This window comes from Caretta caretta, chromosome 6, assembly GCF_965140235.1.
Source record: "Caretta caretta isolate rCarCar2 chromosome 6, rCarCar1.hap1, whole genome shotgun sequence".
In the NCBI taxonomy this organism is placed as follows: Eukaryota; Metazoa; Chordata; order Testudines; family Cheloniidae; genus Caretta; species Caretta caretta.
In genome coordinates this window covers 34,963,552-34,989,073 of record NC_134211.1, presented here as the reverse complement: position 1 = coordinate 34,989,073, position 25,522 = coordinate 34,963,552, and the positions used below count along the sequence as shown (strand labels likewise).

The 25,522-nt window shown below is 40.6% G+C and overlaps 1 protein-coding gene across 4 annotated transcripts in view; it reads left to right on the top strand.

The window, feature by feature from the left end:
• The window catches only part of GALNT18 (polypeptide N-acetylgalactosaminyltransferase 18), a 387,970-nt gene that overhangs the window by 338,459 nt on the left and 23,989 nt on the right, over positions 1–25,522 (top strand). For all 4 annotated transcript variants that reach the window (XM_048854232.2, XM_048854233.2, XM_048854234.2 and 1 more), the window contains exon 10: positions 18,120–18,284. In XM_048854232.2, coding sequence (XP_048710189.1) covers positions 18,120–18,284 — 165 coding nt within the window. The remainder of the gene's footprint in view (positions 1–18,119; positions 18,285–25,522) is intronic.

Below are 25,522 nucleotides of genomic sequence, written 5' to 3'. Positions count from 1 at the left end.
AGGCACTTCATTTATATTCTGGATGCTGTCATCTTTCTCACTCACTGTCACTTCTTGTTTCCCTCTGAACACTTGAGCTACTTCTTGAAGGCATTCTGTCGGCAGGAAAAGTGCCATTGTGGAAAAATTGAGTGTGTGTGTGTGTGTGTGTGTGTAATAAAAGCATACATTTATTTTTGTTAAAATCCATATGATTCTGTAACTGTCTTTTGTAGCAGCAAAGAAACTTATTTTAAAGGTACAACCAGGGCTGGTAAAATTTTATGAACTGCTGGCAGTCACTACATGTTATCAGCAATTTGATAGTAAAGTTTAACAAACCACTTAAAAAAATGGACGGTAGTTCTTGAAATATTTCTATAGCTGTACCATATTTTCCCTATGGAATGTTGTATGTGGGGATCAGCATAAACTTGATGTTCTCCATTGAAAAAAAAAATCAGAACTTCCTCTATTAGTTGCACAGGTTTAGCATGGTTTGAGCAAATGGGCAAATACTATAGATGCGCTAGAATAGGAATACCATCAGGCAACAGAAAACTGAGCAATTACCCCTTGCTTTACCGCTTTATCGAGGGTTTGATTCTCCACAATCTCCCCCATTCCACCCCACCTCATCCACAGGGCAACCCAGTCAAAGACCCTAATTTATTAAAGCACTTAAACATGGGCTTAAAGTGAAGCATGGGAAAAATCCTGGCCGCATTGAAATCAGTGGAAGATTTTCCACTGACATCAGCAGGGCCAAGATTTTGCTTCATGTGCTTAAGTGCTTTGCTGAATGGAGGTGAAGGAGTACCAGATATAACTCCAGCTGAAGCCCATCAGTGCTATACCAGAACTGATCTTCAACAATACCATGGGATGCTTTGTCCCCAACAGGCTGAGTATTCTAGGACTATGGCTGCACTATGAGCTAGGGGTGTGATTCCCAGCTGGAGTAGATGTTCTTGTGCTATCTCAGATGAGAGCTAACCCAAGTATGTCTATGGGAGGTGGGATCACACTCCCAACTTGTAGGGTAGATGTAGCCCAGGGGTAGGCAACCTATGGCACGGGTGCCAAAGGCGGCACGTGAGCTGATTTTCAGTGACACTTACACTGCCCGGGTCCTGGCCACCAGTCCGGGGGGCTCTGCATTTTAATTTAATTTTAAATGAAGCTTCTTACACATTTTAAAAACCTTATTTACTTTACATACAAAAATAGTTTAGTTATATATTAAAGACTTATAGAAAGAGACCTTCTAAAAATGTTAAAATGTATTACTGGCACGCGAAACCTTAAATTAGAGTGAATAAATGAAGACTCAGCACACCACTTCTGAAAGGTTGCCCATCCCTGAGGTACCCTATCTCGCCAATGTTTCAAGCCCCTGCAGGTTTGGGACTGAACTTGGATCCTTCATAGGCTATTTTCTACTTGGTCACCATATTGATCTAAATATTCCTCCTCTTTTGCTTTCATTTTTGAACCTGTTGCATCATATTATTAATATTAGGCTTCCTTTGTCCTCAGTAACTTCCCCAAACCTTGATTCCTATTGAGAGCTAAGCCAATAGAGTAACTTGAAGTGTGTGTTTGTTTAGTTTTTTTGAGGGGGGGGGATCATACCCTACACAATGTTTCCCTAATATATTGCAAGTTTGTGTACCTCTAAGAGGTTATGCTCGATATTTATCATGAAAGAGCACATGTATAATAAAGGCACTGTACTGAAATGTAAGAGAAGCAGCTACCTTGGTGGTGATTTATGTTCTACTGGATAGGGAACTCCTTCTTAGTTATATAAGACACCCTTTATATATGCATCAGGAGTATCGAGAACAGCGCCAGCAAGAAAACTTCACTGAAGTAACATTTTAAGTGCTTGAGGCACTGTATGTAAAAGGAGATTTGACTTTATGGTTGAAGGCAAACTCAGCTGCAAAAGGAGAAGTCAGCTACATGATGAACAACAAGAGTGCGGGTACCCTCCGTTCTTCCTCCTTTTTCTATCATTAGCATATCGTGCTGTGTATAATTTTACCAGTTGTATTCAAGATGACTCCTGTTAATCCCTGAGATGCTGCTGTAAAGGGAGCTTGATCGTGGTAAATCACTTAATTCCCTAAGGAAACCATAGTGTTGCCATCAGTTGTCAGGAAGAATATTGTTTATTGACTTCTGGGAAGCACTGACAATGTTTTAAAACACTAAAAGCGTGGTTGCAATAATTTAGTTCATTTGCAAAAGGCATCACAGGCTGTTAAGCACAACACATAATCTTTGTGCATATAGAACTATAGTTACACAACATATATAATGAGGGTACAATTATTTCTGGGTGAAATCCTGGGGCAATGGAGCCAGGATTTCACCCTCAACAATGTCTACCACATAGTAAAAAGAAAAGGAGTACTTGTGGCACCTTAGAGACTAACCAATTTATTTGAGCATGAGCTTTCGTGAGCTACAGCTCAAAATGTATTTAATGAGCAGCTCAAGTAACAGAGCCAAATATACCCGGAAACACAGCACTGGAAAACTGTCTATAAAGAAATACACAATAAACCTGCACTTTGCAGTAGCACATCACCTGAAGCTATCCTGCAACAGACTGAAACTGAAATAAACTTAGTTTCAGATACACCTTATGTCTTTGAGTTGCATATCACAGAGAGTACATATCATGGGGGAGGCTATTGTTTACCTCAACTTGCTAACACCTCTTAAAACTACAACTGCTTTATCTTCACTAAGATTTTACCTCATGTTAGTTATCATGTGTTAGCTAGCACATGACGAAAACATATCTTTTTTTCTAGGGAAGACAACATGACAGAAATTCAGTAGGAGATCTGGGAATAGGACCCAGAAATCCCGACTCCCATCCCACTGATCGAACCACCCTGCTTATGGGCCATGCTAGGCAGTTGGTGGTTGTTAGGTTGTTGCTGAAACTTTAGTTCACACAATTATTTGAACGCGTTCTGACTTGCCCCTAAATATTCTGTTTAGAGCCTCATCTAGCTTCAGAGTATTTAGCAGCTTGTCTGTTAAACTGTTCTAAGTGCAAAGGATACATTACCCTCTCATTGAGATAGTGATATTGGCTTACAATAAAGGCTGGGTTGATTTTTAAAGAGCTTAGTATTTGCTTTGAAGAACTTTTCACCACCATATGCTCTGAATTCTTAGAGGATCTTCGGTTTCCTTCTTTTAGTCAGCCTCTAAATGGCTTTTTTCCGTTTGTGTTCAGGCTTCAGACTATGCACAGGACTAGAATAGCAGGAATATAACAGGTCAAGATTGATATGCATTAACAGAGCTCTGAAGGAAGGCCACTCATTCACCTCAGTGGGTGGAAAACTTGATGAGACCAGAGTGATTGGAACAGCCCCAGTAGAAAGGGAGAGGAAAGCACTCGCTGGGGGGGTGTCTTCCTCTCCAGAGGCCCCATCCACCCACTAGGGGAGCAAGAAAGCTGTTTGGTCCTTTGCCCTCCACTTACATTAATTTAAACCCAACCTGGGCCATGTGGAAGCTCATTTTGCTCTATTTCAGCAGCTCCCACCCCACCCCTGTAATGGTAGTTTTGGAGCTGTGTCTTACAAATGCTGTGGGTCTGACTGATCACCTCTTGGGCGTCAGGAAGGAATTTTTCTTCCTGTTGGGGCCAAAAGGGTAGTGGTCTAGGTTTTTCATCTTCCTCACAGTATCTTGGAGGCACAGTAGGTTAATTAGGAATGAAAGATAGTATTTTGTGGTAGTACTTGCCAGGGATGTTAATTTATCACAGCTTGTGGCTGGTTTCCCGTGCAGTTAAAGGGCTAAAGGGAATGGTTTCCAGAAATAAGACCTGGAATTTTGCTGATGAGTGCTGTTCTCAGGGGATGGCGGGGAGACCTTGTGGCCTTCATGGGCTGAGTCCCCCGCTTTAATAACCTCTGTTCCCTTTGTGGGCTGGGGGGTGATAGGACTCAGAAGCATGAGCTGAGTCCTAGGGGTAGCTGAATCCACCATAGGAGAGTCTAACCTGAGTTATGGGTTATGTGGTAGGAGTCCTGTAACCCCTGCTCCTTCCATGTTAAGTTTAATACTGTTGAGGCCTGGTGCTTAAAATCCATCCCCATCTCTCTCCATTCTCTGCCTTGTCCACGTTAAGCTTGCATGACAGTTGCTTGCAACTTTCCTCAGTGTTTCAGTCCCTCATAATTATAAACACTAAAATTATTCAAATCTACCAAAAATTTAAATCAGAAAATAAATTTCAATTGAAACGGTTAATCTGCTGTTCAAAGTGGTATATTTTCTTGACGCAGAGACCTATCACCATGTCTTTTGATAAAGACACTTCTTACTTTAATTTACGCATGTCTTTGGTTATTCGTTAATTCTATGGATCCTAATTTCCCCGGAGTGAGGGCTACAGAAATTGGCATCACAAGTAAGTAGACAAAGACAGTGATTGCCTGACTTTATTTTAAGTTACACAGATGCAGCCAGTCTGAATGAGAGCAGCAATTTGCCCTAAGTGATCTTTTTTTCTTTCTTGAAAGCTAAGATAGAATATTAGAGTAGGCAAAAGCAGTGGCAGCTAAAGGGGGAATCAAGAACAGAGCTAAAGGAACTATAAGGCAGCAGTGGATGCAACATTCTGGGATTCATTTCCTGTTTTTATTTTTCCTTAGAAATACTGTTTTTTGTGAATATTTTACTAGGTTTTGACCTGTATTTACAGGAACACAGCCTGAAAGGTTAATTAGACCACAAAAGAAAATTGATAATTGATCATTCTGGTGGTATAGCTCAGATAGAATCCCCCAAAAAACCAACAACCCTCTCTAGGGAGTCATGGTAAACTGGTTACCAGCTATTTTCCTACAGCATTTGTAATTCAGGAAGATCTAGGATGTTCTCTGGCCATCCTTAGTCCACTAGCTTTGTCAACTGATGAGTAAACCACTGTAGCAGCTATGCCACTTTACACCGGGTGAGTATAGACCTCAGTGTGTTTAACTTTTATCACTGGATTTTCACAGAAAAAATCATTTTTGACCCCTCTAAAGGTGGGTTTTTTGGTTAAGGGAGAAATCTCGGACCCTTCCTATAATTTTTAATCTGTGTTCCCAGCCTTATGTCTCACTAGGAGTAAATCATGAGGGATAATTTTAGGACCATTTGTGACCAGCGCAGCATTACATATGCATATGTGAAGTAGTTTGCTTAAAATATGAGGATCATTGTGTATTCAAGAAAATAAACAGAATAAACTGGAAAGAATGAGAGCATCCATTAGACTCGCCCAGTAAGGAGGAGAGCAAGGCTAGCTCAGGATGATATTTCAATGTATGTGAGGTTACAGCACAGCTTTGCATTGATTACAGTGAACTAATTGTGCCTAAAAAGAGTGATCCTGGCAGACCAAGTACCAGTTCTGTCCAAGGCCTACAAGTCAGCTGAGAACTGATAAACTCACAGCTGGAAGCCAGGCCAATTCACTTATGTATTAGTATAGATCAAAGTGATTGTTAAATGTATAAGAATGTGTTTGGTGTTTAAAATTAATGAAAACTAATGGGATGCTGCATGCATTGTTTCCACTTACCTGTATCTCGTTATAATGTAATAGCAAATATTTACATTGTATTTACCCCTGTAACTAAATAACCCTTCAAACAAGATAGAAACCTTGTGTAATGCAAATGAAGAACTTTAACAGGGAAGTGCTAATTCTTGTGCATTTCAAAGCAAGTGTGATGAATGGATATAAGCGACTCTAAATGCATTCCTCTCTCTCCATCCTCAAAGAAAGAGCTCACATGGATAGTGACCCTGTCAGCTTATTTTTGGTGAGAAGAAGCTATAAGAACGAACACAAGAAAAAATTCTTCATCTCTGGACAGTTTGGATTCTAACAGGGCAGAATAACCAAACGAGAACACACAGATCCCCAAAGTTACTCTGGCTAACCCTGAGAGGCTTTGGGGAAACTGGCAGATTACTACACCTCTGCTACCATTTGGAATTATAGACAATGACTCATCTGTACATATATTTTTTTTACCCGTTTTAAGCTCTCAATAGGTCTCATTCCTCCTTCTTACCCAATAAACCTTTAGTTAGTTTACTATAGAAGTGGCTACCAGCATTGTTGTTGGTGTGAAATATAGGATGCAAATTGACCTTGGTGAGTGACTGGGCTCTTGGGACTGGGTGTAACCTGAATCTGTTGTGATTTTTGGTGTAAATGACCATTTATCACTAGGGTCCTACCAAATTCACGACCATGAAAAATGTGTCACGGACCATGAAATCTGGTTTCCCCCTGTGAAATTTGGTCTTTTGTGTGCTTTTTACCCTATACTATACGGATTTCACAGGGGAGACCAGAGTTTCTCAAATTGGGGGTCCTGCTCAAAATGGAATTGCAGGGGGATTGCAAGGTTATTTGTGGGGGCGGGGGGGTGTCACAGTATTGCCACCCTTACTTCTGTGCTGCTTGCATAGCTGGGTGGCTGGAGAGCGGCGTCTGTTGGCCAGGCACTCAGCTCTGAAAGCAGCGCCCCGCCAGCAGCAATGCAGAAGTAAGGGTGGCAATACCATACCATGCCACCCTTAGTTCTGTGCTGCCGCCTTCAGAACTGAGCAGCTGGAGAGTGGCGGCTGCTGACTGAGGGTCCAGTTCTGCAGGAAGCAGCGCAGAAGTGAGAGTGGCATACCATACCATGCCATCCTTACTTCTGCGCTGCTGCTGGCGGTAGTTCTGCCTCCAGAGCTGGGCTCCCAGATAGCAGTCGCCATTCTCCAGCTGCCCAGCTATTAAAGCAACGCCACCACCAGCAGAAGTACAGAAGTAAGGGTAGCAATACCGCAACCCCTGCCCCTACAATAACCTTGTGACCTCCCCCCACAACTCCTTTTTGGGTCCGGGCCTCTACAATTACAACACTCTCTGAAATTTCAGATTTAAATAGCTGAAATCATGAAACTGACAATTTTTAAAATCCTATGGCTGTGAAATTGGACCATGAATGGACCATGAATTTGATAGGGTCCTGTTTATCACACAGTCCAGCTTGCCAGGGTAGCAAGATAGACTGAAGAGTCTAAGGGGACTGTCTGTGACTCCTTGGTAAGACTGTTACAGTGATCCAGGAGTTCACATTTGTTACGGGTTTGGTGAAATCTAATTATAGAACATACCCCCAGTCTGGGGTGTCTGCCCTGTTTTTGACAGTTTGCCCTGAGGCAGGCAGTCACGGTCATGAGCCATTCCAGACAGCGTGACACCTGTTTTGTATGAATGATCGGACTTGTAGAAATAGCACTTCCTGATGGATGCTTTTGCACAATGATTTGTTGATATGAGGTTTCAGCAAGGAAAACACCACTGGGTGGAGAAGGTTCAGAGAAGCACCACAAGAAGGATTAAAGGATTGGAAAATATGCCTTATCAAGGAGCTCAATGGGCTTATTTTCACATAGAGAAAGTTAAGGGGTGACATAGTCACAGTGTATAAGTACCTACGTGGGGAATAGACATTTGATGAGAGAGGGCTCTTTACTCTAGCAGACAAAGGTATGACAAGATCCAGTGGCTAGACAAACTCAGACTGGAAATAAGATGCAATTTTTTTCTCAGTAAGGATAATTAACCTTTGGAAGAACTTACCAAGGATTGTGGTGGCTTTTCTATCACTGGAACTTCTTAAATCAAGATTGGATTTTTTTCCCCCTAATATATATGCTAGTTCAAACAGAAGAATTCAGGAAGTCTTATTACCTGTGTTATATAGGAGGACAGAATAGATCATCACAATGGTTCCTTCTAGCCTTATGATCTATGAATCAGTATACATATGAAAACTTCACTTGATTTTTATACTAATGATCTATTCTTTCATCCCTTTGGAGATAATTTTCTCAACAGGACAGGTATATTCACTCACTCAAATGTGATTAAGGGTGGGATCCATGAAGGGACTTAAGTATTGCAAAGCTGAGTGGCAACTAACTCTTGGGCATCTAGAAAATCACAGGATTAACACTGTGATCCAAAAAGCCTGAGTTAGGGGCCTAGGCTCTCTATACAGTAAAAGGAGAGAGATAGGTGTCCTAGAATGCAGTCCACAAAAGCCAGCATGCCAGCTGCAGTGCTGCCTAACTAACCAATGGGAGGTGTCAACAAGAGGGTGTGTGCTGAGCCCTGCCCCTCTCACAGAGGTAGGCGCCTTTCTGCAGCTTGGATTTAGGCATCTACCTTGGCTTGTGGTTTGTAAATGGGAACCTGCCGCCTGGAGTCAGGTAGCTTAGGTGCCTACCTCATTCCACAGAAAATGGCTGGAGGAGGAGGTGGTGGTGGTCGCCATTTTATACACGTTAGTGCAGTGGATAGAGAATTCATCTAGAATGTGGGAGATCCAGGTTTAATTCTCCTCTCACTCCCAGACGGGGGGAAAGGATTTGAACACGTGTCTCCCACCTCTCAGCAGAATGCTCTAATCACCAAGCTATAGGATACTCACTCAGTCTCTCCTGTTGAAGCTGTTCCATTATGAATAAATAATGAGAGTGACTGGAGTAAGGGGACTGGACCTGGTCTCCCACTTCCCAGGTGGGTGCCTGAACCACTGGACTAGTGTCATTCCTTCTCTTTCCCACCCTGGCCCAAGGACTGTTCCACTGTGGATAAATTTGTGAGGTTTGTGGATCACAATGGTGCTATGTACAGAGACTCAGGTGCTTATGTCAGCACTTTAGGCACCTCAGGTGCTTCATGAATTGCACCCGAAGTGACAAGGGACACTGAAATAAACAGTGTGCCTAATGCAAGTAACCAAGCAACTGATAAGGGAAACCACAGAACCCAAGGTCTTCTATAAAAATCAGAAAGATGCATCTGGTAAATTGTTGAGTGTTACATTTCAAACTTCTTATTGTTTCAGGGAGAATTAACATTTTAAAAAATACAGTTCAAATAATATTAAACTTTAAATTCAAGCTATTTGGGTGAAATCCTGAGCGATTTACTCAGATTTTACCCAAGCCCTTTAACTCTCAGTTGATCTCCCGTTGAAATCACCTGGGCTCCAGCCAGGCTTGGATGGCCTTTTGGAGAGTAGCAGCCAGGAGTTGGTTAGCCACTTAAAATTCATTTCCAGCTACCAATTTCTGCCAGTAAATTTATTAAAACTTAACCACGGTTGGACTTACTAGATCCCAGTTCAAGAATAGTCTAGTGAAGTAGTGCTCTCAAATGAACCTGCATAACTGTGTTATTCCAGGTTTATGCCAGTTTAATGTCATTGATTTCAGTAAAGCAAAAACAGTGTAAAACTGCAGTAAAGCTATGGTGAATCATGCCCATTGTCTCACTTTCTTCTGTTGTTGTAAAACAAGCAGAATAGAAATCATGCACCATTGTTGGTGAATATAATGGTCATTCATTAAAAATGCACAGCCATATACCAGCCTCCAATGAGATTTCGTCTGGGAAAGCTGCCATAAGCATTAGGAATAGCTTTCAGCCTAAACATTGGTGTATTCTGTTTTAAACTTTCAGTGGGGAGCCAGTAATTCATCTTTCAGATAATCATCCTGTGTTAAATTGGACATCTTACATGTAACGTTTTGCTGCATGACAAACCAGCTCCAATGAATTATTTACAAAGATTGGCAACCGTCTTCAGCCAGCAAAGTCTTTATCAGCTCAAATGGCTTTTCAAGGTTTATTATTAACATGGGGATAAATCTTGATCCCATTGAAATCAATGGAATTTCACCACTGACTTTAGTGGGATAAAGATTGACTTGGCCTTTCAGGATGAAGTTCTCTCCTGGATAGAAATTCTGCATCATTCTCAGGTGGGTGTGTATAAGAAGCACATGCTTCGCTAAGCTCAGCTGCCCAGCTATTGCCAATAAAGATTAAACTAAACCTTGTCAGATTAATCCAAACACAAGGTATGAGTGGAAATCTGCTAGGTTCCTGTGGATCTCAGCAGCAAATTATCCCAACTCTAATCTCTTGTAAAATAACTCTCATTTTCTCCTGATTAGCCACCCTGCTAAGGCACAGAATTCTTTCCAAGATCTGCTGCTCATCCTCTTAGCTATGTCCACTTTCTGCTCTCTGCACTCACACATGCTGTGTACACATACTGTGTACACACATATATATATACTGTATACATATATATGTATACATATACGTATACATATATACACATATATATGCTGTGTACATATACATATACTTGCTATTTAACTTGACGCCAGCAACTTGACGCAAGAAGAACTCTTTAATAGGTAGATTGCTGTCTCCATAGTCAGATGAATTGGAATTCAGTGGGCTTGCAAGGATATAACTGAAGCTAGAACTTGGCCCCTGGTGGATACTCAGAGAATAGATAGACGTCAGCAAAAAAAAAAGGAGGACTTGTGGCACCTTAGAGACTAACCAGTTTATTTGAGCATGAGCTTTCGTGAGCTACAGCTCACTTCATCGGATGCATCCGATGAAGTGAGCTGTAGCTCACGAAAGCTCATGCTCAAATAAATTGGTTAGTCTCTAAGGTGCCACAAGTACTCCTTTTCTTTTTGCGAATACAGACTAACACGGCTGTTACTCTGAAACCTGTCAGCAAAAAAAGCATTTGTTACCATTTTAATAATTAATACATAGAACAGCCGAGGACTCTGGCTATGAACTCTCGCTCCAAGGGCTTATGCTAAGTGGGGAGAGAGTCCTTGCATCCCAAGGAAGTGTGGAAGGACGTGAGCTGGTCCAACTCATTTACCCTTTAACCCGCTCCTTTTGTTCTGGATCTTCTTTGTGCAAGAGGAATTTGAAAAGTTAGACTGACTAATAATAGAGTAGGCTGCCCCTGTATTTTAATGGTAAATATGATATTCTGAATGTTCATGATGGCCTCCGCGTCACATTCTATCTTGAAAGAAGGTGAAACTTGGGGGATCAAAGAAGAAAGAATCACCAGGAACAAACTTGCCTGAGATTTGGAATACAGGGTGGGAAAGTGCTAGTGCACCAGGTTTTCTTCATGGTTTAATAGTCATCACCCACAAGGAAAAGAATTGTAAAGAGTTTTTCGAGGAACCTGAGCAGTGCCCTTCTCCACCTCCCAGCCATTCATAGCCTTTGTTCATTTTAAGGTTCTTTTAGAAAAAGGGCCAGCGCTCCCAAACATTCAGTGACCAGCTTTCTCCCTAGTGAAGAACTAGGGAGAGATCCGTATTATGTTTTATGAAAATTATATGTACTTCAGTTTACCTATTTGATACTGTTCTGTCTGACTAGGTGGAGTTAAATGAAAAGGAGCTGTTAGGAAGAACAAGCAAAGGGAACAATGGCCAGCAATAAGACACCTCTGGGTAAACAACTTGATGGCAGTTAATTGGGAAGATACTATGTCCAAAGCACCAGGCGAAATTAAATAGATGGTTTGCCAAGGCTTAGATCAAAAGAATAGTGGACAGTTAAAGCCTCTCGCTGTAGAGCGGGAGGGGTGTTCACAGAGAGCAGACAGGCTGAGACACAGGCTCACAGGATGAATCTGGATATGTCTACGCTGCAATTAAAACCCTTTGGCTGGCCCAAGCCAGCTGACTCAGGCTGGGCGGGGGGGTGGGGGGGTACTCAGGCTAAAGGGCTGTTTAATTGCACTGTTGATGCTTGGTCTGAGGGTCCTAGAGCCCAGCTCCAGCCTGAGCCCAAAAGTCTACACTGCAACCAAATAGCCCCTGAGTCTGAGCCCAGGTCAGCTAACGGGCCAGTTGTGGGTTTTTCATTGCAGAGTGGACATACCCTCTGAGGCAGCTAAGTTTGCCCAACCTTTGAGGGAAATGATAAGCATTAGGTATGACTCAGGCTGTTCTCTGATTGTTGTGTACCTTTAGGCGAACAAACAATATGTTTGTTTTGAAGAAGCTGTGTTGAGTCACTTTAGTCAGTCCCTGGTCACAGGCTCCCAGAGGGAAGTTTCTTGCAGGTGCCAAATACAGTTGGGCCTGTTGTGTTTACATGATTGCAAACAGCAGGCTTGCAACCCCAAGTTCCAGTTTGAGAATGGGTGAACCGCGGGGTTCCACCTAGGTGAAGGAAACAAAGCGGGTAGCCTGAGAATGCACTCAAAAGGGACTGCAAAGGGGTCTCAGGCCCTGCTCGCCCTCAGACCATGACACCCCTCCCCACGCACACTTCCTTTGGTTATTCCTGTGCAAATAGTAAAGATTTTCCAAAGTAGATTTAACTGACAGTAGTCCTGGATTCTCGCAATTCCACCTGCAGGGTGTGTGTAATGGAACTGCTTTGTTTTCCTGAACAAAAGACACTCCCTCACTGTAGTACAAATGGAATTTGAAGAGCTCATAGCTGTACTCATATTTCATTCAATATGATTAGTATTTTAAGAGAAACAGCAGTGCTGTGTGTTAGAGCAATGAAAATCTCTTAAGCATATTCAGTTACAATCTTATGGAATATGGAGTTGTTTTTTGTCATCTGCTTGTGTGCCAACATCAGACTAAGACACATGCCCTCGGAAATTCAGTGGCACTTTGGTGCCCATTCATTTCTGTGGTGGTAATGTGAGAATTTTATTATTGCTTTTCACTAATGCTCTGATATGATGAGTAAAGACATTCTGTGCTAGATCCTCAGTTGGTGTAATTCAGAGTACAGTAACTCCAGTGAGTTCAGTGGCGCTCTCCCAATTTATACCAGCTGAGAATCTGGCCCCTTATCCTTATTGTGCTTATATAACATTGCCTACTGCGACATTTGCCATGACATAGGAAATGCCAGGACATTTAATTTCCTATGATTCCTAACTATGGGTCAAATTTTTAAAAGTGTCTAAGTCCAACTTTCAATCGGCATTTAATTTGCTAACTGCATGTGTCACTTTTGACAATGGGACCTAGGTTCCTAAATCACTTAGATGCTTTTGAAAATTCTACAGTCTGCCTTTAGGTTACAAGTTGAAAATGTAGTGTGGTAATATCATAGAAACATATGTGCCAGTAAATTGTGTTTCCACTGAATGATCTGCAGTGCTTTCAACAAAGCAGCTCAGTAGTCTGTCTTGTGCCGATGTGGAATGCATTGTAGCTGTCATGCTTATTGATGCTTGTGAAAAGCATCCACTTGAAGAAGAGAAGTGATCCAGTATCATAAGTGTTGCTATGAACATTCGTTTGTTTTTTTATATTTTGTGAGAAAATAGGAACACTGTTTTAACCTGTAAGATTTCGTTTTGTCTGCAGTTTAATTTCAAACAAGCAGTAAAGCAATAACAAAATAAAAATGTAACAAGCAAAAAAGCAAAATATAAATTAGTTGAGACAGTTGTGGTAATTCAGTTCAGTCCTCTCTTAAAGCCTAATCTAAAATTATCAGGTTTTATTCCCCATCTCTTTTAAAGAGTCCTCATAACCAATATTTTTGAATAAGCAAAAAACCAGGCAGACAGACTTAAATGAATGGCTTTTATGTTTATTACCCCTTTAAAGTGGGTAATAATAGCAATTAAACGTTATCTTCTTTCTATCTGAGAATGTTTATGGAAGTGCAACCAGGATTTAGCTATTAGCAGTTTTAAATCCCAGAATGTTAGATAAGTGGAAGGAATTTGTCAGCAGTGCCAGTATTTACCTTATCTGTCTATTTAATCTAGCCAGCTGAGTGTCTGTCATCTTTCTGGGGTACCCACCACTGTGGAATATAGGTGCATGTATTGTTTTCATACATAGGTATTAAGAAAAACATCTTGCCCAAGGACAACATAAACCCATAGTTTCTGTATCTTTCCATTGATAACAAATGCTATACAGGCTGTAAGCAGTTGTTGGTTCACCATTGGAGAAGTTACACTGGAATCAGATTGTCAGGTGGTGCTTGATGTGTTCAATACTCAAACAAAAAGAAACTGTCATGTAGGCAGCTAGCAGATCAGCATCAGAAAAGACCAAATATGACTGGAATCTCTGCTGCATATCAGTCTGCATATCTTGGGTCTTACCCTGAGTGATTTTAAGAAGCTGAAAGGTGCATCTGCTACAGCTGGTCTGGAACTTTCTGACAGTTTTTTTTTTTTTTTTTGGTCAAAACATGCTGCTAAGCTGTGGAAACAGTAACTTTTTGCAGAAATGAATTGGTTTCCATTAAAATGTCATCAAGAAGGTTTTTCAGGTCCAGGATAGAATAGTTCAGTGATTAAGGTACTCACCTGGGATGTGGGAGATCCAGGCTCAGGTTCCTTCTCTGCCTAATTTTGGACCTGAACCTTGGTCTCCCACAGCCCAGGTGAGTATGCTAACTACTCGCCTAATCGTTATTCTGTGATGGTCTCTTTCTTTCTTGAAACCTCAATATTTTTTATAAAATGGAATTCTTGTTTTTTGTCCAACGCAAGTCTCCAACCCAAGTTCCACTATAGCTCAGATCGCAAAGTTTAACCATTCTTATGTGCCCATTTGTTAAACTGGTCTACACCGGATTGAAAAGTGGAATGATATCAGCATATGGGGGGAGCTCTCTGAGGCTGCGTGTCAACACCCTGTTAGCTCATCTTTATTAAAGATACATACATATACTTCTTGTCCATGTGTCTAGGGACAAAGACTGTAGGGCATACATACAAGATGGGGGTCACAGTGGATTTGGGGGTCACAGCAGGTAATCAACTGAACAAGAGCTCCCTGTGTGATGCTGTGAGGCTAATGCTATCAAATACAGAGGTTATTTTTACCTCTGTATTTCGTACTGGTGCAACCACTGCTGGAATACAGTGTCCAGTTCTGTGTCCACTGTTCAAGAAGGATGCTGATAAATTGGAGAAGGTTCAACAAAGAACCATGAAAATAATTAAAAGACTGGAACACATGCCTTATAGTGATAGACTCAAAAGAGTCTCAGTCTATTTAGCTTAACCAAGAGAAGTTTAAGGGGTAACTTGATCACAGTCTATAAATACCTACACCGGGAACAGATATTTGATAACAGGCTCTTTGATCTAGCAGAGAAAGGTGTAAGAAGATTGAATGGCTGGAAGCTGAACTAGCCAATTCAGCCTGGAAATAAAGTGTAAATTTTTAACAGTGAGGTTAATTAATATTGGATCAATTTACCAAGTGCTGTGGTAGAGTCTTCCTCATTGACAATTTTTAAATCAAGATATGCTGTAGCTCAAAGGGAATTATTTTGAGGAAGCTCTATGGCATCCAATGAAGTGAGCTGTAGCTCACGAAAGCTTATGCTCAGATAAATTTGTTAGTCTCTAAGGTGCCACAAGTACTCTTTTTCTTTTTGCGAATACAGACTAACACGGCTGCTACTCTGAAATCTATGGCCTGTGTTATACAGGAGGTCAGATTAGTGATCACAGTGGTCCCTCTGGCCTTGGAATCTGTATCTGTGGAGCTTTACCAGTTCCAGGTTCAATTACTGAGTACTCTACAACCATTCTACTCCTATCCAGAGACATACAAAGCCTAATTTATTATTGGTATAATTTCCAAATGGTCTTTGCAGTTACACTGTGAATTTGTCCCTCTTCAGCAAGTAGTGAGAAGGTGTGATTGTTGTGAGCCTTCGAGCTGTTCTAAGTAATGCTTGGGAGACCTGATCAATAAAGAGGGCTTTGGATGAGGGTGCACACACAACGGTTTAAAGTTCCCTTTGCGTGCACACATCACTTTAGCTGTGCAGTGCAGCCCTCAGTTATATCCAAGGATCTAGGCCTATGTGTTTAAGTGACTTATTGCAGCTTTTTTAAAAAATTGCTTATCCATATTTTTTCTCTTTTGTCTTGTTGACATTGGTGACAACATACTGAATAATGATATTAACAAATTAGCTTCCTATCAGTAGCAATCACAAACCAGGACTGAAGCTTTCCTCCCTTCCGCCTGTAATGAGTTTGGAGAATAGGCATTAGGGCCATAAAGAAATACTGGACCATAAAATGCTATATGGCCTAACCATCCTTTTTAAAGATTATCTCAGTCCTGCCTCCCTGCTTTATCAATGAATCCTTCAATCCTCTCCGTAAAAGTGCCTGGCTACTTCTTAAACTCCTGATCTGTCTGGGAAGCTTATTTTTATTGCTCTTCTAATGCATCAGTTCTAATTATAGCAATCTTCATTTTGCCCAATCTTAATTTCCTAATTTATGGATCTCTCTCTTTTTTGTGAACCCTTCAGCAGTATTTATAGTTTGTCATTCAGTTTCAGTCACCCTGTTCAGACATTTGAATGAATCTGCTAAATCATTTCACTCTTCTCTTCTCCTGTGAAAATGAGACTGACCTTTTCAATCTTTCTCTATAGCAAAGATTCTTAACACCTGGAATCATACTGGTTCTGTCAGCAAAGGTTTCTCTCCATTATCCTTGATATGGGAAAAAAAAAGGAACCAAAACTAAACAGAGGGCCAAATCCTTGGTTGATGTAAATCAACATAATTTCATTGACATCAATGGAACTATGCTGATTTGCATCAACTGAGGATCTGACTCAGAAAGGCTAGGTGAGGGCAAAGAGTATGCCTTGCACACAAACAAGACGCAAGGTCTGTATTTTATCTTTGTGTTGATTCATCCCAATATCCTGCCTGCCTTCTATACACTAGTATAATGTATTCAAAGAACTTTCTACAATAAGCCCCCAAATCCCTTCCTACGTCTGTATGGTTCATGGCTGTTCTATTTAATTTGTACTCTGTTCTTTTTGTAATTAATATTTGATTTGATTTTTACAACAAAGTACACACTGTACATACAAAACAAGCTATCAATTATATATAACATCATTAATAAATAGATACCAGGATATAGTACCATCGAGCCCTGGGAACAGGCACGTTTTCCAACCATACAGTACATAAAGTCCAGCTCCCGCCTTTTCTGGGATTTAGCTTTACTAATTAACAACAGTAAGACAACACAAATGTCAGTTTAGCTCTTCTGCCCAGGCATGGCTACTCAGAGAGGCTCTCCCCTACAGACTTTTTCTTGCCATTATACTTCTCAGTTTTAACACTTTCCCCACTATGTAAAGAATTAGTAGAGCCAAAGGTAAGAGCAATTTTATCCTTTTCCATAATGCTGTCAAGGGAAAGGTCCAGTCTCCTTAAAATTAATTCTGAATTGGAGCTTTCACAGGACAATCCAAAATTGTGCCAAAAATATATTGCCTTGCCAACATTTTATATAACTTTATACCTTTGAGAGGGAACACCATAGAACCTCTGCCATCCATTTTTCACTTCCCCTCCTTCCTCTGGGGAAACAAACAAAACAAACACACCACTCTCATTTTTAGTGGACAAAAAGGGCAAAATAAATAGGCTAGATAATAAATAGTCTCTTGACTGTTTGGACAGCAGAAAAATCATTAGGGTCTGTGAGATCAGTGCTCTGCTGTGAATCCAGAGCAAAGGATTCAGCCCTGTATGTATATATTCAATAAAGTGAGTCCAGGTGTCCTGAAATATGCATAACTCAGTCTTTCACAGGCTGCTGAATGAGTTAACTGATATCCATTGAACATGTACATTGCATTTTGGGGAGCTGCCCCAAATGTACTGATTTTCATTTATCTGCACTAAGCTTCATTTTTTATTTACTGTCATTGTCATATAAAAGATCCAGATCCCTCTGAACTCAATTGTATTATTCCTCCCCTGTTCCCCTCCCTCCCCCATCTCCCAAATGTGCATCTTGGTATTATCCTCAGATTAGATATTCTAATAAAAAATGATGGCAGTTCCCAAACTGACCCCACTTCCTGCTGGAAAATTTACCACTTATAGCAACTTGCTGTTTCTGAGCCCAAATCTGAACCACCAGAGAAGCTAGAAAAAATGTCATCAGCAAATGCTTTATAATACTCACATAACCCCCAATTCGCCAGGTACCTGACAATTATAGATAGTTTAAAACTACCTTTACATGTATTACGCTACTTCCTACATACAAAATGATTTACAAGCCAACAGGGGACAAGATGATAGGTCAGTTCTAGTCAATATATTAACTTTTGCCTTTATTAGCTTTGACAGAAATAGCTCCTCCGTCTTCAGGCAATGAGTCTTGTTTTGTGCTTTCTCTTGCAGAATGTTTATTACACAAGTAATCAGCAGATCCATGTGGGTGTTCTGAGTCCCACTATTGATGATGATGACAACAGATGCCTGGTGGACGTGAACAGCAGGCCCAGGCTCATTGAATGCAATTATGCCAAAGCAAAGAGGATGAAGCTTTACTGGCAATTTACTCAGGTAATTCTTCCTTAAAACACATTTCAGAAGGTTCAATGGGGATCAGCTTTGTTTCTGTACCTGAAACATGAATTCTCTGTTTTCCAGCAGAACTGAATTGGGTGCATGCTTGGTTTCTGTACAGCATGCTAGAGAGCCATACTTATATCTGATCCTGGGAGTTATAAGGCTCTTGGGTGATATTCTTCAAAGTTTATTAAACATAATTTACTGCACCGTGCAGCTCTCAAGCATGGGTGTGCTACCCACTCCTGTGAAACACTGGTAGCAATCCTCACCTGTCAAAAAAGTAATAGCAGAATGTCAAATTCCAGACATTGGTGGGGTGCCCTCCTTGAACAGCCTATCACATTTGGAGATTCCCCTTTCCAGAATCCACCACGAGAGGAGCTGTAGAATGTGGGCTGTGAAGCAGTGCTCTTCAGCAGCTCTCTCTGTGTGTCATTGTGCAGTGGAGATTTTGAGGCTCCCTTCTCATCAAGGATCTTCTGCAGAGAATTGCCCTCTGCAAAAACAGCTTGCTGAGGCTTTCCACAAGAATCAGTATTGGCCTTCAGAACCTAGGGTGAAATTTACCCCTGTGCAGGTAGGCCAGCTCAAGGCCTGTGCATCACTTAAGTCCTACCAAGGGCTTGTTTGGAGAACTTAAGTGGTGCATAGACCTGTGAGCTGGCCTTCTGCATCAGGGTGAATTTCATAACCTCAGCTGTGACTCGTGGTCTCTTCCACTTCACGTGGATTTGCAGAGCACTTTTGCTGCCCGCTCATTAGTTTCATCTTACATTTAACCAGCTATTGAAACTTCAGTAATAACTGCAGTAGAAATGTCCTGCAATTAACTGGAGTGACTAATTAGTGCAATGCTCATTTGGACTTTATGGTCACTAACATATATTAATGAATTTTTTATTATAATTAATAGGAAGCCATGATCGTTTTTAAAGGATAGTACTCGAGTGGCAGTCCTCAAATGTCTAGGCTGGCAGGAAACTGGTATCATAGCCTTCACTTACAATGTCCTTACTGTTGTGGATTTAAGTTTGGCCTGTAACATAATATTTAACAATATTTTAATATGAATATAAGAACATAAGAGCTATCATACCGGGTCAGACCATGGTCCATCTTGTCCAGTATCCTCTCCCCGCTAGTGACCAGTACCAAAGTGTATGGGGGAGTGTACAGAACAGGGAAAATATGGAATGATCCACCCCTGTCTTCTACTCCCAGCTTCTAGTAAGAGGTTTAAAGTCACCCCAAGCATGGAATTGTGTCTCTGACCCTCTTGGCTAACAGCCATTGAAGGATCTATCCTCCATGAACTTATCTGGTTCTTTTTGGAACCCAGTTGTACTTTTGGCCTTCACAACATCCCCTGGCAAGGAGTTCCAAAGTTTAGCTGTGTGTTGTGTGAAAAAGTACTTCTTGTTTGTTTTTAACTTGCTGCCTATTAATTGCTTCCTGGTAACCCCTGGGTTTTGTATTCTGTGAAAGGGTAAGATTTCTCTGTTCACTTTTTCTATGCCATTTGTGATTTTACAGACCTCTATTCTATCCCCCTGAGTTGTCTCTTTACTCAGCTAAGCAGTCCTAATATTTTTAATTTCTCCTAGTATGAAAGCCATTGATTAGCTTCTCTGAACTGCTTCCACTATATCTTTTTCTGAGATGGGGCAACCAGAACGGGACACAGTATTCACGGTGTGGGCATATTATGGATTTAAATAATGGCATTATGATATTTTCTGTCTTATTTTCTATCCCTTTCCTCATAGTTCCTAATATACTGTTAGCCTTTTTTGATCAGTGTTGTGCATTAAGCATAATTTTTCAGAGAACTATCCATGATGACTCCAAGATCTCTTTCTTGGGTGGTAATAACTAATTTAGAACCTAATGTATAGTTGGGATTATTTTTTTCAGTGTGCATTATTTTACATTTACCAATGCTGAATTTCATCTGCCATCTTGTTGTCTAGTCACCCAGTTCTATAAGATCTCTCTGTAACTCCTCATCAGCAAATTTTTCAGTTCACTAACGAATATTTTGAACAGCACAGATCCCAGTACAGATCCTTGGGGACTCCGCTGTTTACCTTTCTCCATTGTGAAAACTGACCATTTATTCCTACACTTTTTCTGTCTTTCAACCAGTTACTGATCCATGAGAGGAGCTTCCCTCTTATCCCATGGCTACTCAGTTTCCTTAAGGGCCTTTGGTGATGTACCTTGTCAAAGGGTTTCTGAAAATCCAAGTATACTTTATCAACTGGATCACCCTTATCCACATGTTTTTGGACACCCTCAGAGAATTCTAATAGATTGGTGAGGCATGACTTCCCTTTACAAAAGCCATGTTGACTCTTCCTCAAAAAACTGTATTTATCTATGTGTCTGATCATTCTGTTCTTTACTATAGTTTTTAACAATTTGCTTTGTAATGAAGTTAGGCTCACTGGCCTGTAATTGTCAGGATCTTCTCTGGAGCCCTTTTTAAAAATCAGTGTTATATTAACTATCTTCCAGGCATCTCGTTCAGAGGTTGATTTTAGTTATAGGTTTTGTACTACAGTTAGTAGTTCTGAAATGTCATATTTGAGTTCCTTTAGAACTCTTGGGTGAATACCATCTGGTCCTGGTGACTTATTACTTTTGTTATCAATTTGTTCTAAAACCTCTTCTATTGACACATCAGTTTGAGACAGTACTTCAAATTTATTGCCCAAAATGAATAGCTGTGATGCAGGTATCTCCCTCACATTCTCTGCAGAGAATATGGTGCAAATAATTCATCTAGCTTCTCTGCAATGGCCATGTCTTCCTTGAATGCTCTTTTAACACCTTTGTTGTCTGGTGGACTCTCTGCCTGATTGGCAGACTTCCTGCTCGAGATGTACTTTAAAAAATGTTTTACTGTTAGTTTTTGCATCTTTATCAAGTCGCTTCTCAAATTGTTTGTTGGCCTGTCATATTATACTTTTACATTTTACTTGCCAGAGTTTATGCTGCTTCATATTTTTCCTCAGTAGGATTTGACTTCCCTATTTTAAAGAATGCCTTTTTTGCCTCTGAAGCTCCCATTATGCTGTTGCAAAAAAAGCAAATGCCATTTTAGGGGTTGCATTAACCGAGGCATGGCATGCAAGTTGTGGGAGGTGATAGTACTGCTCTCCTTGGTGCTGGTTAGGCCTCAGCTGGAGTACTGTGTCCAAGTTTGGTCACCAATATATAGAAAGGATGTAGAGAAACTGGAAAGGATCCAGAGGCGAGCGACAAAGATGATCGAAGGGATGGAATGCCAGCCATACGAGCAAAGGCTGAAGGAACTGGGTGTGTCTAGTTTGGAAAAGAGGAGATTGAGGAGGGACATGAGAGCGGTCTTCAAATACTTGAAAGGCTGCCATAAAAAGGATGGAGAATGGTTGTTCTTTCTTGCCACAGAGGGCAGCACAAGAGGCAGTGAGTTCAAACTACAGCACAGCAGATTGAGACTAAAGCTCAGGAAAAAATCCCTAACTTTAACAACAGTAGGACAATGGAACAGACTGCCCAGGGAGGTTGCGGAAGCTGCTTCACTGGAGGTTTTCAAAAGGAGGCTGGATAGCCATGTTTCTTGGATGGTCTAGACACAACAAACCCTGCATGTTGGCAGGGGGTTAGACTAGATGACCCTTGCGGTCCCTTCTAACCGTATGGTTCTATCATGCTGTGATTACTCTGCTGTTTAGCCATAGTGGCATTCTTCTGGTCTTCTAACTGTCTTTTCTTCTTTGGGGGTATACATTTAGCCTTAGCCTCTATTACAGTGTTTTTAAGTAGCCTCCATGCTGCTTCAGGCATTTTAACCTTGTGACTGCTCTTGTTAATTTCCATCTACCTCGCATCATCATTCTTGTATAGTTCCCCTTTTTTTACAGTTAAATGTAACTGTGGTGTTTTTTTGGTTTTGTTTGGTTTTTGGTATTTTCCCCCTTATAAGGATGCTAAATTTAATTATATGATGGCCCTATTACTGAATAGTTCAGCTGTGGTTACCTATTGGACCAGAACTTGTGCTCCACTTAGGACTAAATCAAGTGCTTTTCCCCTTGTGGGATCCAGGACTAGCTGCTCCAAGAAATGGTTATTTATGGTATCTGGACATTTTTTCTCTGCATCATGCCATAAGATGACATTTACCCAGTCAATATGAGGATAGTTGAAGTCACCCATTATTATTGCCTTTTTTTATTTTTGTAGCCTCTCTAACCTCTCTTAGCATTTCACAGTCACTGTCACCATTCTGGGCAGAAGTCTGTAGTATATTCCTACTGCTTTCCTCTTATTATGCAAGCATGAAACTTCTGTCCTTGGAGATTCTATTGTACAGTTTGATTCTTTTAAGATTTTCACCTTATTTGACTCTTTGCTTTTTTTAACATATATTGCCACTCTCCCACCAGCATGACTTACTCTGTCATTCCTATATATTTGGTACCCTGGTATTACATTGTCCAATTGATTATCCTCATTCTACCAAGCTTCAAGAGGCTCTCCATTGTAGTGTTCTGCTTGCTTAGTTTTGGGACATTCTTTTAATGGGTTGTAGTAACAGATTTATTCAAACTCTAGTTAAAAAAACAGTCATGTTACTGATTAACATCCAACTGTATGGTCCTTGATCCAGATGACCTGACCCTTTGGTGCCAAAGAATCCATCGCCCCTGCTCCAAAAAACTGATGAATTTGGCATGATTGATTTATATATGTTAGAATTGATTTTGTGGGCCCATATGTTTGCTGTTAGGGTAAAAAGTGAATTAACTGAATTAATAATTTTAATTAACCCTCCTCTCCACATCCTCAACAATCCAAAACAAAACATAAACTTCAAAAATCTCTTAACCACCTTGTTAGGAATTTGTGCCGCCTTTTCCCTTCTATATTTCCATTCTGCAGGGGAAGCACAGTACTGTGCTATAAATATTCCAAGGAGTCCAGTGTTAATTCCCACAACCTAACTTCCTCTGAAGAGAAGTGGGAACGACTTTTTTTGTCTCTTTATGATAAATTAAGAGGCAAACGGAATAATTAAAGGCGTGCTGTTCAGAAAGGGTTGTTTTGTTAGTACCCAGAGTGATTAAAGAGTTGTTGTTTCTGCACACATAATGTGATGCAAAGTAGGTTTTGCATGCTGTAAGCTATGAGAAAACTAATGAGAGCAATCAAGGATTGCCCAGATAAATTGATGCATTGTGTTCTAGTTGCTCACATTTAATCTGGTAAAAGGAGTAGACTTCTGCGAACACATTAGAAGCTATCTTAAAAAATCTGAAAAGCATTGTTGTTTCTTTTACTACATTTTGAAAGCTCCTGCCTTTACTTTTTTATGTTACACAGTGATCAGGACTACTGCACAGGGACTGTAGGTGTTGATGTTCATGTAGCACTTTTAGACCTGGAGCTGTTCAAATATTAATATATTTTTTAAATGTAGTTTTTGGCTTCTGATCATCGGATTTCATCGCCCCACCTAATGACTTCAAGCATGTGCTCACACTTCTGTAGATTCTGAGACATGGCAATGATCCCCACAGGGAACTCTGATAATGCAGGTAATAAAAAATGGGAGGGGGAAGAATTGCCTCATGAAGGAAGTGGGTTTTGCAAACTGATAGGAGGACAGACAGATTGAACTGGCTTTCCCAGAATCGTGCAAAGTAATTCACGTGTCTGGGGTTCCAGGCCTATGTCTTGGAATTGAAATGAGGGAACATATATCACTTCCTGCAAAACACACCTTACATTTTCAGAGGCAAAACCCTGATCCATAGTACAGCAAGGACATCGAAATGCATCTTCAGTCCTACCGCTACATTTTAAGTTTCTGTGAAAATTGATAGGCTCATGTGGGTAAAACTGCAAAAAGTACCAGTTAGGTAGCATTCCCCGTTTTCTCCATTTGCAGTTAGTGGAATGATTTCATTATGTTAGTTTAATGATGGAAAATGTGGTTAATAATAATAATAATTATTATTATTATTTAAATAATACAACAAAATTAAAAGATAAATTTCATACTCAGCTAACAGTGACCTACCTGATCCTGTGAGACCATTCTAGCACTACTCACATGCTTAATGTTAAACATGTATGTAAGTCTTTGCAAGATTAGGGCCAATGTGTAGAATTCAAACTAATGTCCTATCTGTTTAATTAAGTTTTATTTAGTTAACTTTTGTCTCATGCAAACTCCCCACCCAAAGTTGCCCATCCAAAATGCTTGACATGTCATTTAAACCCTTGACATGCCATTTAGAAACACAAGAACATAGGAAGTGCAAAGTAAATCAATCCCAGCAGCAGCATTTCTTCCTACCACACATCATTTGATCTCCAATTATGTGACTAATATGGCTTAAAACTCCCTGTTGCACTTTTCCAGTAGATAGAAATCTTGCCCTCAATTGCCTCAGCATTCCATCAAAATCCCACTCAGAAAGATGGCCTTTGTAATATGCCTGGAAGATCAACAAATTTGGGCTATTTCAGCCCTGAGGGGCAGATCATTACAAAGGAAAGGGGCCTTTATGGAAAATTTTCTGCCAGCAACCTCCTTCCTTTTATAACAAGGGGATTGAGCTCATTTATTTCCCTTGCCATTATTTTAATATACTGTAGAGTGTGAAAAGAAGTAAAGGCAGGGCAAATGGAAATCCAGCAATGATTAGTTGTTCATTTAGAAGGGAAGATGCAGAAATTAACTCTCCATCCCAAACTTCAGTAATATTTGAAATCAAGAAAACAATGGACTGGATGACACAGGGAATTGGTTCTAGGACATGGAGTCATTTACATCTTATCAGAAATGGGCCCAAATCAAACACAGGCAGAAACATTGAGTGGTTTGAGATGCAAAGCTGATTCTAGATCCTCATTTTTCAAATGGTTGCTATCTTTATCATGGTCTAAACCAGAACCCTGGATCCTCCAAACAGTCCTGAATTAAGTGTGTTAAGATGTGGAACTGAATGTGGTGACTTGAACCTATCTCTTCCTCTAAGTACTGGTGTGAAGTAGACCCAGGTTAGTGCATAGTTGATGTTGTTGCTTAGTAAATGATAGCTGTCTTGTGGCCATCTCAACAGAAAAGTTGCTCTACCCTCTCACTCTGAGGAGGTCCTACCAGGTCAGGTTTAAGATACATTGAAGACACAGCTTGGGGAAGGTTACACTGCCATTGGCTATGCCTCACTTCT